The sequence below is a fragment of the Dermacentor albipictus genome, chromosome 9 (assembly GCF_038994185.2).
Source record: "Dermacentor albipictus isolate Rhodes 1998 colony chromosome 9, USDA_Dalb.pri_finalv2, whole genome shotgun sequence".
NCBI lineage: Eukaryota > Metazoa > Arthropoda > Arachnida > Ixodida > Ixodidae > Dermacentor > Dermacentor albipictus.
The window spans coordinates 10,082,822-10,097,587 of record NC_091829.1 but is presented as its reverse complement, the minus strand read 5'-3'; the positions used below and the strand labels follow the sequence as shown (position 1 = coordinate 10,097,587).

The 14,766-nt window shown below is 45.9% G+C and overlaps 1 protein-coding gene across 1 annotated transcript in view; it reads right to left on the bottom strand.

The window, feature by feature from the left end:
- Positions 1-36: 36 nt before the first annotated feature.
- Positions 37-14,766, bottom strand: part of Rpn1 (regulatory particle non-ATPase 1) — a 64,764-nt gene continuing 50,034 nt past the window's right edge. The window contains exons 17-21 of the mRNA XM_070525358.1: positions 12,621-12,789; positions 10,416-10,637; positions 9,801-9,919; positions 8,435-8,549; positions 37-149 (exon numbers count right to left, since the gene is read on the bottom strand). Coding sequence (XP_070381459.1) covers positions 82-149; positions 8,435-8,549; positions 9,801-9,919; positions 10,416-10,637; positions 12,621-12,789 — 693 coding nt within the window. The 3' untranslated portion in view covers positions 37-81. The remainder of the gene's footprint in view (positions 150-8,434; positions 8,550-9,800; positions 9,920-10,415; positions 10,638-12,620; positions 12,790-14,766) is intronic.

Below are 14,766 nucleotides of genomic sequence, written 5' to 3'. Positions count from 1 at the left end.
TCATACTGGATGCAGTAACTTGAGCCATGATACATCTGCAGTTCAAAACTTTTTTTATTAAGTTAGTAAGCACAAGTCATTTCATGCTGCATAGTTTTCATTCTTCCTCAAAATGACAAAACCTTCCAGGACAGGTGTGAGAGAAATGTCTGTGCAGCAAAGTCAAGGATGAAAGCCGATGATTTACAGTGCACACTGCATCATACAGATGCTGTTAGCAATTACTCAACAAAAGTTGAATCTTTCACTACCAAGCATAACTCCAGATACTGTCATATTGTTTTATCAAGGTCCAATGACCTCAGCAAGGATCCGCACAGAGAAAACTGCAACTGTAACACAGCAACACGCACAAAAGTAACTCATTACATCTTGTTAATGAAGTGACACTAAAATTACGAGTAAAGTCAGTGATTGGGCAATAATGCTCATGCTATGTTCTGCAATATGCTAAAATAGAATTCCCACTGTACTCCAAACAAAATTTTTCGCCCTTGCCATTGCTCTATTGACATTTTTACATACTTCCCATCTCTCCTGAACTTTTTTTTTATGTTTACGAATTTGGACTGATTCAAGGTATTTAAGGCTGTTGCGTTAAGTTTTGCAAAAAAGAAGCTGTGTTCAGAAGTTTCAAATGTTTTGAAAAATGAAATGGTGCAAGATTACAAAAAAGAAAATGCATACAAAAAAGAGGCTGTGACACCTGCACCACCCTCATGTGACAGAGCAGGATGTCACATGCTAGCCACTTACTTTGAACAAGTTTATTAATACCCAATCACCCAAGGTATGTTTGATCGCAATCAAGTCCAACAGAAATCAAATTTCTCCGTTGTGATTGCCTCTTTTCTGTAGCTTGCACAAAGGAGCCAATCGATTGCAATCCAAAGTGACTCATGTGACTGAAGTGTGTTATTACACAAGTTTCCGAAACAGGCCAAATAGCAATGTTGATAAAAAAAAAGTCACTTTTATTAAAAATGGCTGTGGCTTAGGTAAGGTTAAGCCCAGGATGCGAAGCATACTAGCCTTTATTTTAGTTGTTGAACCACTGTTTAGCCTGGTGAACTGCTGTTGCTTGGCTATATTTGGTTCGGCTAGACGAAGAAACAACTCATGCATTACTTCTTCGCCTTCAAGAGTGGAACGCGACAGCGTTCCCGTCGACCCGCCAAGGGGTGTAAGACAATGGGCTACAGGGCAGCGACTACGCGCCCCGCATTGGACGCGGTGAGCGTCGAGCAAAGCAGCGTTCGGCGCGGCAACGAAATGTGCGCCTGAGCAAGAGACGCACGCCTTAGAAACAGCGCGTTTCTAAGGCAACACCGCATTCACTAGAGGCGCTTTTGTACCACTTTGAAGCGTTGTACTCGTGGCTCAGTGGTAGCGTCTCCGTCCCACACTCCGGAGACCCTGGTTCGATTCCCACCCAGCCCGTCTTGCAAGAGTTGAGCCAAAGCCACTTCTCCTCTGTCGTGACGTCACGGTGTCACGTGATTTCATGGTCACCGCCGCGCCTGAGGAGCTGGGTTGAGCCCTCGTAATATGCTTCGCATAAAAAGAAACGGAGAGAAAAGAAAAAATGCTACAGATCCAACGCACATCTTGGAATCTATGTGAAGTTATGCTTTCATGAAGTGGTTAATCAAGTGCTATAAATGTGCCCATTCTTGCATCGCTGGCGTAAAGAAAACTGGCACGCCCGCATGTGCTCTTAAGCTAGGCAATAATGATACAGGCAGCGATCACCTCAAAGAGCTAGTTGGCATTGGCACGACAGAAGTGTGCATGTGCGATTGTGGTCTAATGGCTAACCATTAGCATAGGGCTCCTGTGCTGGGGGGCCGAGGTTAGATCCCCACCGCCAGGCACATGTCTTATTTTTTTTTTTAAGTATTTGGCAAGACAGCAGCAGCACCCAGCAGCCACGGTCAGGAAAGTCCAGGAGGGTTGTGAGAGCTTCCCAATCCTTTGCTGTCAGAGCCAGTGTGTTACGCATACACCTTCTGGTACCGAAACTGAAACTGGTTCGTAACTACAGTGGAACTCATATTATACGACTTTTTCGGGACCACGAAAAAGTGTTGTAAAATCTGAACATAAATTATGCTTATAAAAATACTACTTATTTCGCACGATGGATTTACGAGAAACTTCAATGTAAACTACTAACATACTCTGTAGGGCTTGGAAACCCAAATTACCAAAAAAGTAAATGCGATGAGAATTAATGCTGCAGTACAGGTACCAATCATGCTTTATTCAAACGAACCTTTACGGCACTCCACTGCGCACTGCCATGATTCTCGCCAGCCAGCGCGAACTTTAAAAAAAGTTGGTTAAGTTTCTTTTGGACCTTGTTTGATCCGTGAACCAAGAGCTTTCGCTCGAGTTAAGGAATGTCCAAAAAGAGGTCCTCTGCGGTGTTGCTTGAACAGATGAAGTTCCGGATGCCGTCTATGTGCCGTAGCACCTTGGCAAACGTGGTTGGCACAGGCACGGCATCTGTGGCATCGCAGTGGTGTCGGCACTAGGCAAAGCCTCCTCGATGGCGTCATCCAGCGACACCTCGCTGCAGATTGCAACATTGTCGTCGACCTCCACGTACTTGGCAAAGGTCGTGGTGAGGTTTAAACCCTTGAAATAGTCATCGGCGAAGCCTGCATCAGCCTCGAGCGGCATCAAGGTTGTTGCGTCCCCAGCAGAGCAGGCAGTCTCTCGCTTAAAGCCACAGTGCTTGAACGAGTTAGCGATTGTGCTTCGCGATACTGTGTTCCATGAACTGGCAATAAAATGCATGGCGTCGAGCACAGTGCTATTTTGTTTCGACTCGCTGCACTCCATGGTACCCTTCCTTCTGGTACCCCCGACTCGCTTCTGGTACCCTTGCTTGACGCACTTAATGATGCCGGCGTCCAGCGGCTGCAGCCGGTTTGTGCAGTTGGGCGGAAAAAAAAACAAGCTTTATTTATGTTCCTCAGGCTGGGCATATTGGGTGGATGGCACGGTGCGTTGTCCACGAAAAGAAATATTCTACTCGCCTTAGCACCCATTTTGTTATCCAGCTGCTGCAAAAAATTGCTGAAGAGTGAAGACGGCATCCACGCCTTTTTGTTGAAGTTGTAGCTGCATGGCAGCATCTTCAAGTTATTAAAGCACTGTGGCTTTGCAAACTTTCCAACAACAAGCATGGGCAGCCTCTCGGAACTGTCCTCGCTAGCACAGAATAGTGCCGTCACACGCTCATTACTACGCTTGCCACCATGACAGCTGTCACCCTTAATTAAATGCAAGGGTTTGCTTGGGCTGCATATGGTAAAAGATACCGCTCTCATCAGCGTTCAAAATGTCGCAAGGCTTGTATGCAGCAATCATCTCTGGCAGCGACTCCATCCACTCGTTCACCGTCGAAACGTCCACGGAAGTGTTTTCTCTGCAGGAGCAGCTGTACACAATCCAGTTTCGTTTTTTAAAGCCATCTAGCTACCTGTTCAATGCTTGAAAGTAGTCCATGCCCAGACGCAATGCCACAAGGTCCGCCTTTTCTTTAGAATGGCGCCGTCAACATTGATCACAGAGCTCCGTGCTAGATACAGCCACTTGACAAGAACTTTTTCTAACTTCTCATACTGTCTTTCTTTTGCCACTTTCCGCTTGAGCCCGAACTTGCTGGCATTCTGCAATATCACCGCTTTGTTTGCCACGATCGTCTTGAGAAAAGATTTGGGTATCTTAAAGGGACACTAAAGAGAAAAATGATTTCTTCTGGATCAGTAAATTGGCTCTCTACTACACCAAAAACACCACTCTTACCACAATAAGACGCTTGGTAAGCCAGAAGAAGCGCAAGAACGAAAGATGGGTGGTGACGTCCCTTGAAGTTCCCGGACCTGGTCGCTGTGACGTCATGGATTTTGGTGGCATCTTCTAGGGGCTACTTAATTATATAGCCATACAGACTGACTACGCTGTATTCTAAAGGAACCAAATATTCAACACGGCCAGTTTCGGGAACCTTTACTCAGCCGACGTGGCCCAAATGCGAAAACATACTTTGGAATTCCTGACATTACACTGACGTACCGGCGTCGGGGTTCTGGCACGATATTGAAATACTGATACACAACCTTCATTTTCTCGTCTAATAATCAAACTATTATTTTGAAATGACTGCTTGCAGTGTTCTCAAACAATGCTTTGTTAGTCTAAACTGCTTTGTTGTTTCGATTTAGTGTCCCTCTAAGGGTCCCGGGCAATGCTGGCCTTTGTGGCTCCATGCCAATTTTCCGCTTCCTCGATAATATTCAGCTTATCACCAAGCGACAGAACTGTCCACTTTCGGGACATCATGCGTCGCGTTGCTCCACACAACTAAAAACCTCCGCTGAACGCTGGTCGCTAGGATTACGACAAAAAACACGTGCGATAAACCTAGGCCTCTCCGCGCTACCTTGTCGGCGATCTGCTGCTGGGAAACTGGAAGGAGAGAAACGCTTCCCCAACACGACGAGAGGCAACGCTGCCGAGAAAAAAGGGAGAAAGTGATTGTGGAGAAGAAAAGGCTCTATTTCAGCACAGCGGGTGTTGCGGGCGGCTGCTGGTGGGGGGGAGAGAAACGGAGCAAGGAAAGAGACCCGTGGCACTTTTCTTTCGTCCGCCTTTCCGTCCCGCGCTTCGCGAGGGTTGTCATATAACGCGGGTCAGGCAGAAAAATGCGTTGGATAACCGGTGTTTTTAATGCATTGCTTCTATGGGGACTTTGCCGAGACTGCGCTAATTCGTCGTAAAACCCGGGTCGCCGCAAAGCCGGGGGACGTATAACCGGGGTTCCACTGTATACAGTCAACGAATGAATTTTCGGACATGCCTGTTATTTCGGACGTCTCTTCGCGGCACCGCCACGAGCCCCATAGAATCAATGTATAAGGACATCTGAAGTTTCGGATGCTCGAACCCCCCGCTGTTCAATTTTCCGAACTTTTTAACGCACCGGAAGGTCCTTTGACTCCTCGCGCAGTGGCCTTGCGAAGGAAATCGACTTGCAGCCGAAGCATATCACTGCTTTGAACCACAACTAGCCGAATCTAGCCTAGTCGTCACACACACCGATTTGGTCTGGCCACGCTGGCTGTGTTCATCACCGCTACAGTGTACTAGAAGAGTTATAGTGCGCTCACATTGTGGCAGAGCTTGACGCACTTCGTGTCGACGCCGACAGGTGGCACGGTTCCCAGCGTCACCTGAAACTTTCCTACGCGTTACGGTAAAGCGGCTATTGCACGTTGCTGTTTTGACCGTAATTGAAGCAAAATGCACGATATGCAACAAACGAAACTTCTTTTGGTGCACCTTCGCGGTGTGCACTGAACTAAATTACTATTGTTGCGGTTGACCTACAGATGGTTGGCGATGTTTTGTTGCCGGAAGCATGAATGAACTAACCTTAATTGTTATTAATACTGTTCTGTTAATAGCTTGATACGGGCGCTGCAGGCACCGTAGCAAGGGACGCTCGAGCGTTTTCTCTTGCTGATCGATAAAATTGCGAGTCTGGTTTTGCCACAACGACCATGCATCTGCGTTTCCAGCACCACCGCGCCGAATTTACCCACCGCTTCGTTTTCTATTTTTCTCAGGTAAGGCGCGTGCAGTGCGGAAGTGTGTTATACTAAAGCAAACATTTTCACGTTGCCCCACCTGTATCACACTTTTACACAAAGGTACACCCCTTGGGGTCTATATCTGCAATGCAACGATAATCGTCATCTGCCTTCAATTGCTTGCGTTTCCTTTCTTGAAAACGCCGTGCCTGCTACTTTCCTGTCGGGAATGATATGTCATGCTGATAACGCGAATGCCGTTCGTTACTGGGAAGTACCGGGCTCGCGGCATTAAAGAAAGGAAATACGGATAAGACATGACGATTATTGTTGTGTGGCAAGGTACGACTCAAAGGGCGTAAACTTTTCTTAGACTGCGTGTTGCCCTGTCCACGTTTTTCAGCACGTTCTCTGCTTATTCCCGAGATTTCAGGCTGAGTCGACGTGCAATAAAGCACTCCGTCAAGGTCGGGGAGTTGATGTGAACTCCTATACTTGAAAGGAGTCTTTAAATAAAAAAAGAAACGACACACAGTGTTGACTCTCTGCCGTATCGCCCTCCTCTTGCGCCGAGTCATGGTCTATCCCGGAAGCGCCGGTGAAAACTTCGAATGGTTATTGTCCAGTGCGCACTGGTTTGTTTTATTTCGCGGGTGCTTTGTCAATTTCACACCTTTTCCTTTTGTTCCTGGGCTTCGGTGTCGTCTTCGTCAGCTACTGTGATAAATTCGGAAGTATCATGGCAACAGCGTTTTCTGAGAGCAGTGGCTTCTCACGAGGAATGTGCACCTCTTTGCCGTCTATAAGGTGCACGAAGTCCGTAATTATGAATCGCGGTTGGAAGTGCAACTCACAAACGGCGCAAGATTCATCCATTGTCTTATCTGCACGGTGGAGGTTCCTCTCCCATTCCTTTCGCTGTTCTTCATCACGTGGAACGCTGAAAAAAGACACCTTTGATGCATCTTTCACGTGAATGTAGCTAGTTCTGCACCTGGGTGCAAAGTAGTAATTTCGAGGGCGGCTTGCCAAATGCACTCACAGTGCACATTGAGTGAAGCGTCAAGCACAGAGCAAGCACAGAGGATACTGCTGAAAACGCCAGCTGGACTTGCAGTCGACAGCACGTCGATCCAACAGAACACACTCCACACGAATCGAGGGGAAGTTTTCAGGGGAAACAGGCGGCAGCGCCTCTGGCAGGCACCAGAGCAGTCGACGCTGAGTGCGCCACGGCGACGCGGCGCAGGGATGCGGCAGTGAGCACAATGCCCCTATTCTAGTACACTGTAATCACTGCACTTCCACCTCTGGCGGAGTTTCCGGAGCGGCGCCATTTCGTTTGTTTGCACAGGCCATGTTTTGGCGAGCATGGTGTGTGGTTGTGCTGTTGTGTCAAGTGTGCTCTGCAACGCTAGGTCTAGGTGCTTCGACGCTCGTCAGCGAACTTCACTGTTCGCAACTTGAGGACTTCGCTCGCCTTCGATGGCCCCCACTCCGTCCTCGCCGATGGCATCGAAGCGCGGAAAGCAGCACCGTTGGTTTGTTGTTGACAGTCTGTTGACGCTGACAATGAGCTCGACTTCTGCGCACAACTGACTGACGAGGAAATAGTCCGTCAGGTTGTGGGGGATTCACAAGACTCCGATGTTGAAAATGTGGAGCCAATGCCTGCGCCGCCTACAAGTGCCGAGCTGACGTGAGCACTATTGACTCTCGTCGGTGAGCAGTGCTGACATGACCCTTGTTCAGATCGAGGCGAATATGATCGCATGCAACCGGAACGCCGTGCAAACAACAATCAACAAGTTCAAGCCACTGCAGCAATAACACCGACTGCCCGACGATGCACATGTACATAATAAACCGGCAGTCGGCTGCATACAGAGTTTTTGAATGCCTCTATTTATAGCCACTTCACTGATGCTTTGGCAGGGTTTCGGAAGCCTGGTACTTCGCCCTTTACCTCTAGATCTGAGAAAAAAAAGAAAAAATTTGAGTTTTTTTTTTTGCATGCATTCATTTTTTCGGACTGCCTGAATTTTCGGATGTTTATATGTTCCCCAGAGGGTCCGAAAAATTGGTCGTTGACTGTAGTAAATTATTTAGGGTGCCCTGACATTTGTCAGTATTTTTTTCTAGTACTAGGAGGACTTGTACATTAATTTAATCTAAAAAAAAAATTATGTCAGAAATGTGATGTCAGTAGCAATGCGTCAGTGTAGGAAAGAAAGACACAATGGGCAGTGTAGCAGAGAAAGCTACGGTAGTATCAAGACACTTGCTACACTTGTTACACTTGAATGTCTCTTGCGACATTAGCGGCAAGAAATAGAAAATAACATTACCCATCATGGAATTGATCATGCACAAGTGAAATGCTGTGTGTGCAAATGATTGAACAGCGCCTTTGATTCCACAATTGTTGATCAAGTTGCTTGGGGGGATGCATAAACGCTTAGAAGTTGCCATTTACCAAGGACTATTCTAGGAAAATTTTTGTTGCTGAAGCCCAATAGGCTAGACTTGACCACATTTTAAGTTTTTAGTTTTTTTATGGAAATTTTACTACACTATACTGAAATTCAACTTTAAAAGAGCAAATGCATACTGTTTCTTAACAGCAGATCAATGATAAGTGGAGAGGAACAGGTGGCAAAACTTACGGAATGACGATGCTAGCAGAGTACAAGAAATGCTCCCTGCAAACCCTTTACTTTCACCTAGACTCACCTTGAGAGGCCCTGATCCGGAAACAAGGAACTGTACATTGAGTAGCTCATCAGATATTCAATCAATGGCTTGAGAACAGAAACTTCACAAAAGGATACACTCCTCAGTGGCAAGTTCTGCTCGCTCTCCATAGGCCAGCAGGACTGGAGTTGTGTGTGTCTGGAAACCTGTGATGGTCTTGGGCTTTCCGGCCTGTCCCACCACATCGACAGCCTGTGTTGCCAGAGAAAACAGACACTACTTTTTAGCCACACTGATTAACTGATTGATTCAAAGACGCAGGCATGTCTATCCTAGCACCAAGTAAGTGCAGTTGGACTACTCAGTGTTAAGTGAAAGCTTTAGCTCGAGGTCAACTATTACTGTATGCACTAGTGTAATGGCTGCAGGTTTTTCCCCCCCTGAGATTATGGGTGAAAATCGTGGGTGCAGCCATTACACGGAGAAAATGACAACATTTTTTTTTCGTAAATATTTTTGGTGGTACTTGCCTTTATTTAACTACAGTATGCGCTTGTACTGGCTCTGGCTATTCTTGGCTATTCCCGTAGTGCGTCACCTTCTGGCTGAAATAAATGGTGACGCCCCACAGACGGACAATGGCAGCGTCTCGGAGACAGCCGCTAAATCTCAAAAGTTGCGCTTTTGCTACCTGGAGGCACTGAAAAGTCAGCACGGCTGCCTTGTTTTGCCACCAAATAAAAAATACGGTATTTCCTCTATTCAAATACTAACTGCGAAACAGAAATGCCACCACACGGTAACCTTTGAACCAACATGAATCAAATTTGTTGCACTACAAGAAAGAAAAAGAAGGTTGAATTCTAGTGACTGTCTGGAGCAGGTTTCTTATTTAGGCTGCAAGTTTTAACGTGATAGTGTTAAGGGCCCTGCGTCACAGGAAATCCAGCATTGGCGTCCAGCGTCGTCTTGGCAAAAATAATTCCAAACCATGCAAACCCAACCACGCATACCCAACCATGCAGATCCTCCCTCCGTCTAGCGCAAAGAAGTTACTGAACTAATTGAATTTCTTAAAGTAAAATACGTTAGGAAAATCGTAAAGCACGACTTACACACAGCCTGCAGACATGATGGCATCAGATTGTAATTTGAATATATGGGAAAACAATTCTGTTACACGGCACGAAACTTCACTGCACATAATAAGCTGAAATGTACGCTTGCTGTAGAGTGAGTGCACACTGCTTGGGTGACCAGGTGAAAGTTGTAACAAAAACTCTCAGCAGGCTACACATGGGACGGACCACACACCACACAGAGCGGAATGGCTGAGAAGGGACGTGCTAACATTGCTACATTAAATACAAAGCAGGCTGGGTCTGTGATGACAGCACTATCAACGTGAAACTTGCAATATGATCCAGACACCACTGCAGAAGGAGAATCACTGCAAAACTTCCTTCATCTGTGCTGAAGCAGTACACATAGAAGGATGCTCACCTGTCCGACTCGAACAGGAACAGGCAGTGGCTCCAGCTTCTCGTTGAATGTGACCAACATGCGAGGCTGGATGGCTGTGACAAGGCAGTACAGGAGGTAGTGGGACTTGCCCAGGATGACTGCAGGGAGACATGGTCACACATTGCACACATTACATGCTGGATTAATGAAAAACAGCAATAAGGTGCATTCAATGAAGGCCAGCATAGAAGTGCCAGTGATGGGCACATCCACGTTTAGCTTTTGAGGGTCACTATGCTTTAAGCAACAGAAAGAGAGGAGTTTATCGCCAACTATTCTAGAGCAGTGCTTGTACAACAGTTTCCTGTCACAAGGCGACCAAAAAAAAAAAAAAAGTTGATTTCCTTATGCCTTGCCTCTTGTCCCTCACAAATATGATCTTCAAAACCAGCAAGACCACTATTCAGCCATGTGGAGCTTCAGTTCATCAGGTCTAGACTACTGAAAATGTGCGCCAGCACCAGAAAGCTTCAGCACACCCACACTGCTCTACTGCCACCATAACCACCTCAGCTGTACATCTCTAATGCACTGCAGCAGGCGTGTACACAGTCAACACAGGCTACAGGTTGGTAGTGGAGCAGCAATACTCACTGTTTTTGACGTCGAGGAAGGCCAGCAAGGTGGTGAGCAGTCCTGCGGTGGCCACAGGGCTCATGAGCTGCCGGTCACTGTGGTAGGGGCCCAGGGTGAGGGTGCCCTTGCCCATGTGTGCCAGACCCTGCGCTAACCGCACCATGAACAGGTGGTTCGGGTCCTTGGCATGGTACTGCGCCAGCTGCCGCAACATGGCAGCCAGCCGGGCATTATTGGTGCCTGCACAGTAAGACGCAAACTACAATCAGAATGTGTGACCTTTCACATGCTCGTTTAAGTGGTAGTGCAAAATGCAAATGTGCTTGAGACAAAGCATAAACAGAACTTTCAGTAAACATGACAGCAATGCAACAAGAGCATTTTGAAACGGCAGTTTGTTTCGCATAAAGTAATTTCCAAACTCAAAACACCTGCTCTGTCATGCTTTGTGGATGTTCATGGCTTTTTTACGCTTTGGATCTGTTGAGCTAGATGCTAATGCACATGATGGCATAGTAATATTATAGCTGAAACCAGCGGCGAAGTGGCAGGTGACAAGTGCATACAAACAGTGAATACATGACATAGCTGTACCCACGTTTTCGCACAATTTCAGTGGGAACACACACGGCTCTTGGCAGAGTTTGAAACTGCAAGAGCATGCTAACCAGAACAAAATGATACCGCAACAGAGTAATTTGATGGAACTGTCCTTTACTGCCATGGAAAAAAAAAATATTAAAGGACACGAGCACATTCAATACACCATATTTTTGCTTGTGTAATCCGCCATCATGTAAATCCACATTCCCAATTACAGTAGCACAAGGAAAAAAAAAAACAAGACATGTATAATCTGCGAAGATAACTGCATACAACGGTCAAATCTTTGGAAAAACAGTCTCCATTTGCAGATGCATAAATAGGCCACGTCGTTTCTATGGCAAGCAGCACAGTTACTCGATCGTTCGGCGTTGCTGACAAAACTGGATTCTTACACCATACGTGGACAAATCAGCCACGTGATATGTGATGTGAATCAGATCCCTTTGCAGCTGGCACGGAGAAGCTGTCAAATGGGCAAAGGCGACGGAGCAAATGTGACCAAGTCGAAAAACCCAACGGTGATTTGGCTCACAGCCATATCGCAAAGAGCTTTGCGTGGACAGAGGGAATGCCACAGGAATGGGTGATGCATAAGTTTCCCTAAGCCGCATGCGCTATTCACCGACTACAAAATGCAAAATGGCGACCTATAAAGAGGAGGAGAATGCACAACCTTGAAAGAGGGGAGAAAGGAGCTTCAACGTGCGGGGATTAGGAGAGGGTGGGGTTCCCTAGGAAATAACCAAATGTTAAGTGGTAGAGAACTTTGCCTTGAGGTGTGGCTTCACTGCAGAGCGGCGCGCATTGCCGTGAAGCCACACATTAGGTGAAATTCACCAAATAGAGCGCAGGCATTGACCCTCAGATTATTGCAAACAGGCTCATATCCCAACCCGGCTTTATTCCACAACATTTATCCCGACACCTATGCCACTAGTTCTTGCAGGCACTGCAATGACATCGCTAGCCTAGACCATATGCTCTGGCGTTGCCCCTCGTTACGAGGCACAGAACAAATCAACGAGGACAAGTGGCTCTCCGTTATCAAGAGACCCGATGCCGGGGCGCAACTATGGGCTGTCCAGAGGGCCCACGATGCGGCGGTCGGGCAAGGCCTGACCGTCCCAACGTGGGAGCGGCCCGCAGTGCGCTGAGTCGCGTACCTCAGGACCTTATTAAAGTTTTGCATCCATCCATCCATCCATTGCAATTTTGGTGCGGGTTATATGCGCAAAATATGGTAGACAGCTGCTTGTTTCATTTATCTGGTTACGGTACAGCGCTGTAGGTAATCAGTATATTAAAAGTCCTTGGAGTTTCAAATGCTAAACATTCATGACAGAGCCACTGGACTGTTCCCGTACTCGCTTTATAGCATAAGAACATGATATTCCAGGAAAGTAACCACCAAAAAAATGTAGTAAGTGTGAACTTTACCGGAAATGGTACACTGATATTTTTTTCATGGGTAATGGATAATTGAAATTTCTTATAATAATTTGCTATTGAGCGCAACTCTGTTAATACTTTCAAAGATTGTCTACCAAAAATGTAACAATGTAGTGAAATTTGAAGACTGCTGCCCGCAAATTTGAAAACAATGAAAAAGTGTCTCACCAGCACCAACAATTCCAAGTCCAAAGATGGCATTGTGGGCCACCTCATTGTCGCTGTCGTGTGAGAACTTGCTGAGAGTCTCAAGAATGTTCAACCGAGGGTTTGACACTGAGATGAGAGCCAATGCCAGGGGCACTGCTCTTTTGATCACAGGCTCCCCATAGCGAAGCTGAAGGCGTTGGAAAAAAACAAGCATAAAACAACATCAGGCACGGCCATCTATAGAGTAACAAATTTAACATTTACAACATGAAGTCCTGATGGAAAATTTTATAAAATAAGATTTAACATTCATCCGGCCACCACAACCAAGTTATATAAAATTGATGTTCTAAAGCAAGGGTTAAACACACACAGAGTTGTATAACAAATACTTTTTAAATAACAGTCATTTTTACCATCAACATAAAATTATTTTCACATCCTAGCATATTGACAATGTTAGTGAGTTTCTGTCAATATAGTGCACATTGTGAAGCATTGTTTATTAAAAGCACAAAAAGAATAACAAGCAGATAAGCAGTTTCAAGTCAACGTCTCAACTTTTTGGACTCCTAAGGAACCGTGAAGAAAAAAAACGAATGCATGCCTTTTATTGCCCTCAAGGGCTCAAATCGCCACAGTATGTTTGAAATAGCTCTGGAGGTCTGCCAGCACACTTAGTAGGTGGCTCGGTGCTCATACAGTGACAGGGGATGACATGTGCACATGTGAATAATTTAAGAACACATACTGTGTCTCATGACAGTGGCTCCTTTCCATTCTTGGTATGCTTCACAGTAATGTTTTGTGTGCTTGAATGCATAAATTACGGTGAAGCTGGCTTTAGAAAATCTGCATTATGCGGTGTTTCTAAGGCGTTTGCCATGCTTTCCGCACTTCGAAGCCATCGTCGAGGATGATGAAGGTGGAGTCGACACCATTGCTGACAGCAGCAAATCCTTCCTATCAAAAACATGGCATCAAACAGAACAAACCTTCGTAGGAAACGTGGAAAGCAGCTAGGCCTAGTGTCGCAGAGTGCACAAAAGCACAGAATGAGCACATAACCATGCATCGAACACCGTGCGGCCAAGAGTGCTGGTTCGAGGCTGCCAGATACCGTAACTGCACAATTTTAACGTGCACCTTTATTGAATAAAAGGTCCGTTCAAATTTGCATAGGCATTGCAATCGTAAGTAATTCTATTCAAAATAAAAAAACAAACCCGATTCTTAGTAAAAAAAAAGCTCAATGCAATGCAGCAAGCCACATTTCCACCGTACAGTTGTCTGATGAAAGCGACCCTCGGAGACATCACAAGGTAGGTCCATGGTGCATGGTATGCCCTCCTACAGACGATGATTGCGTGAGCCTCCAGAAGTTTAGCATTTCTAATGCAAAAAATGGAACCAAAGAGGACTTTGTGTGGTCAGTAGACAGCGAAAAGGAGGTGTTGGTGGACTCCTGATAGCCACTAGCAGCTAAGATTCAGCTGTGGGCGTGTCTGTGTGCATCTGTATGTTTCATGATATTGTTTCAATAAGGTACACGCCAACTAAAGTTTCGTTACTTGATGTGTGCGGTAGAATGTGCACTAAGTTATTTTTTTGTTGTTTATATTTGGACAATACTAATATAACTGCACGTTACAATCGGCGGCGCGAAAAAATTGTGCAGATACGGTAATCAAAATGATGGCGGCGACAGCTTTGCATAATGTTGTTTCGGACCTGCGGTCATGACAAGAAGTCCAAAAAATGAAATGGCAAAGGGCATCTGAAATTTCAAACTTCCTTATACATTGGCCCTACTGGGTACGTGGCAGTGCCACAAAGGCATCTGAAATCAGTCATTCACTGCATTTGAATACTTTGGGATTCATCGATGAAGCAGTAATGGTTTAGCTGGAAAGTCTGGCTCCCTGAGCAACTTACAATAGATTTCCATTAGTTGGACTCTAGTTTGTTCAATTTTTTTGTTAATTCGATACCAACCAAAGGTCCCGGCCTTGCATTGTGCATTTCTACGGGCCCAAACTTTCGTAATTCCGATCCTAAAATTGGTGTTCACCAGATAATTCTAACTTTACCAGTCAGTATGCACATGCCTGACCGCTATGGTGACTCCTATAGAGGCCGCTTTAGTGGCAGCATGTCTCAGCGG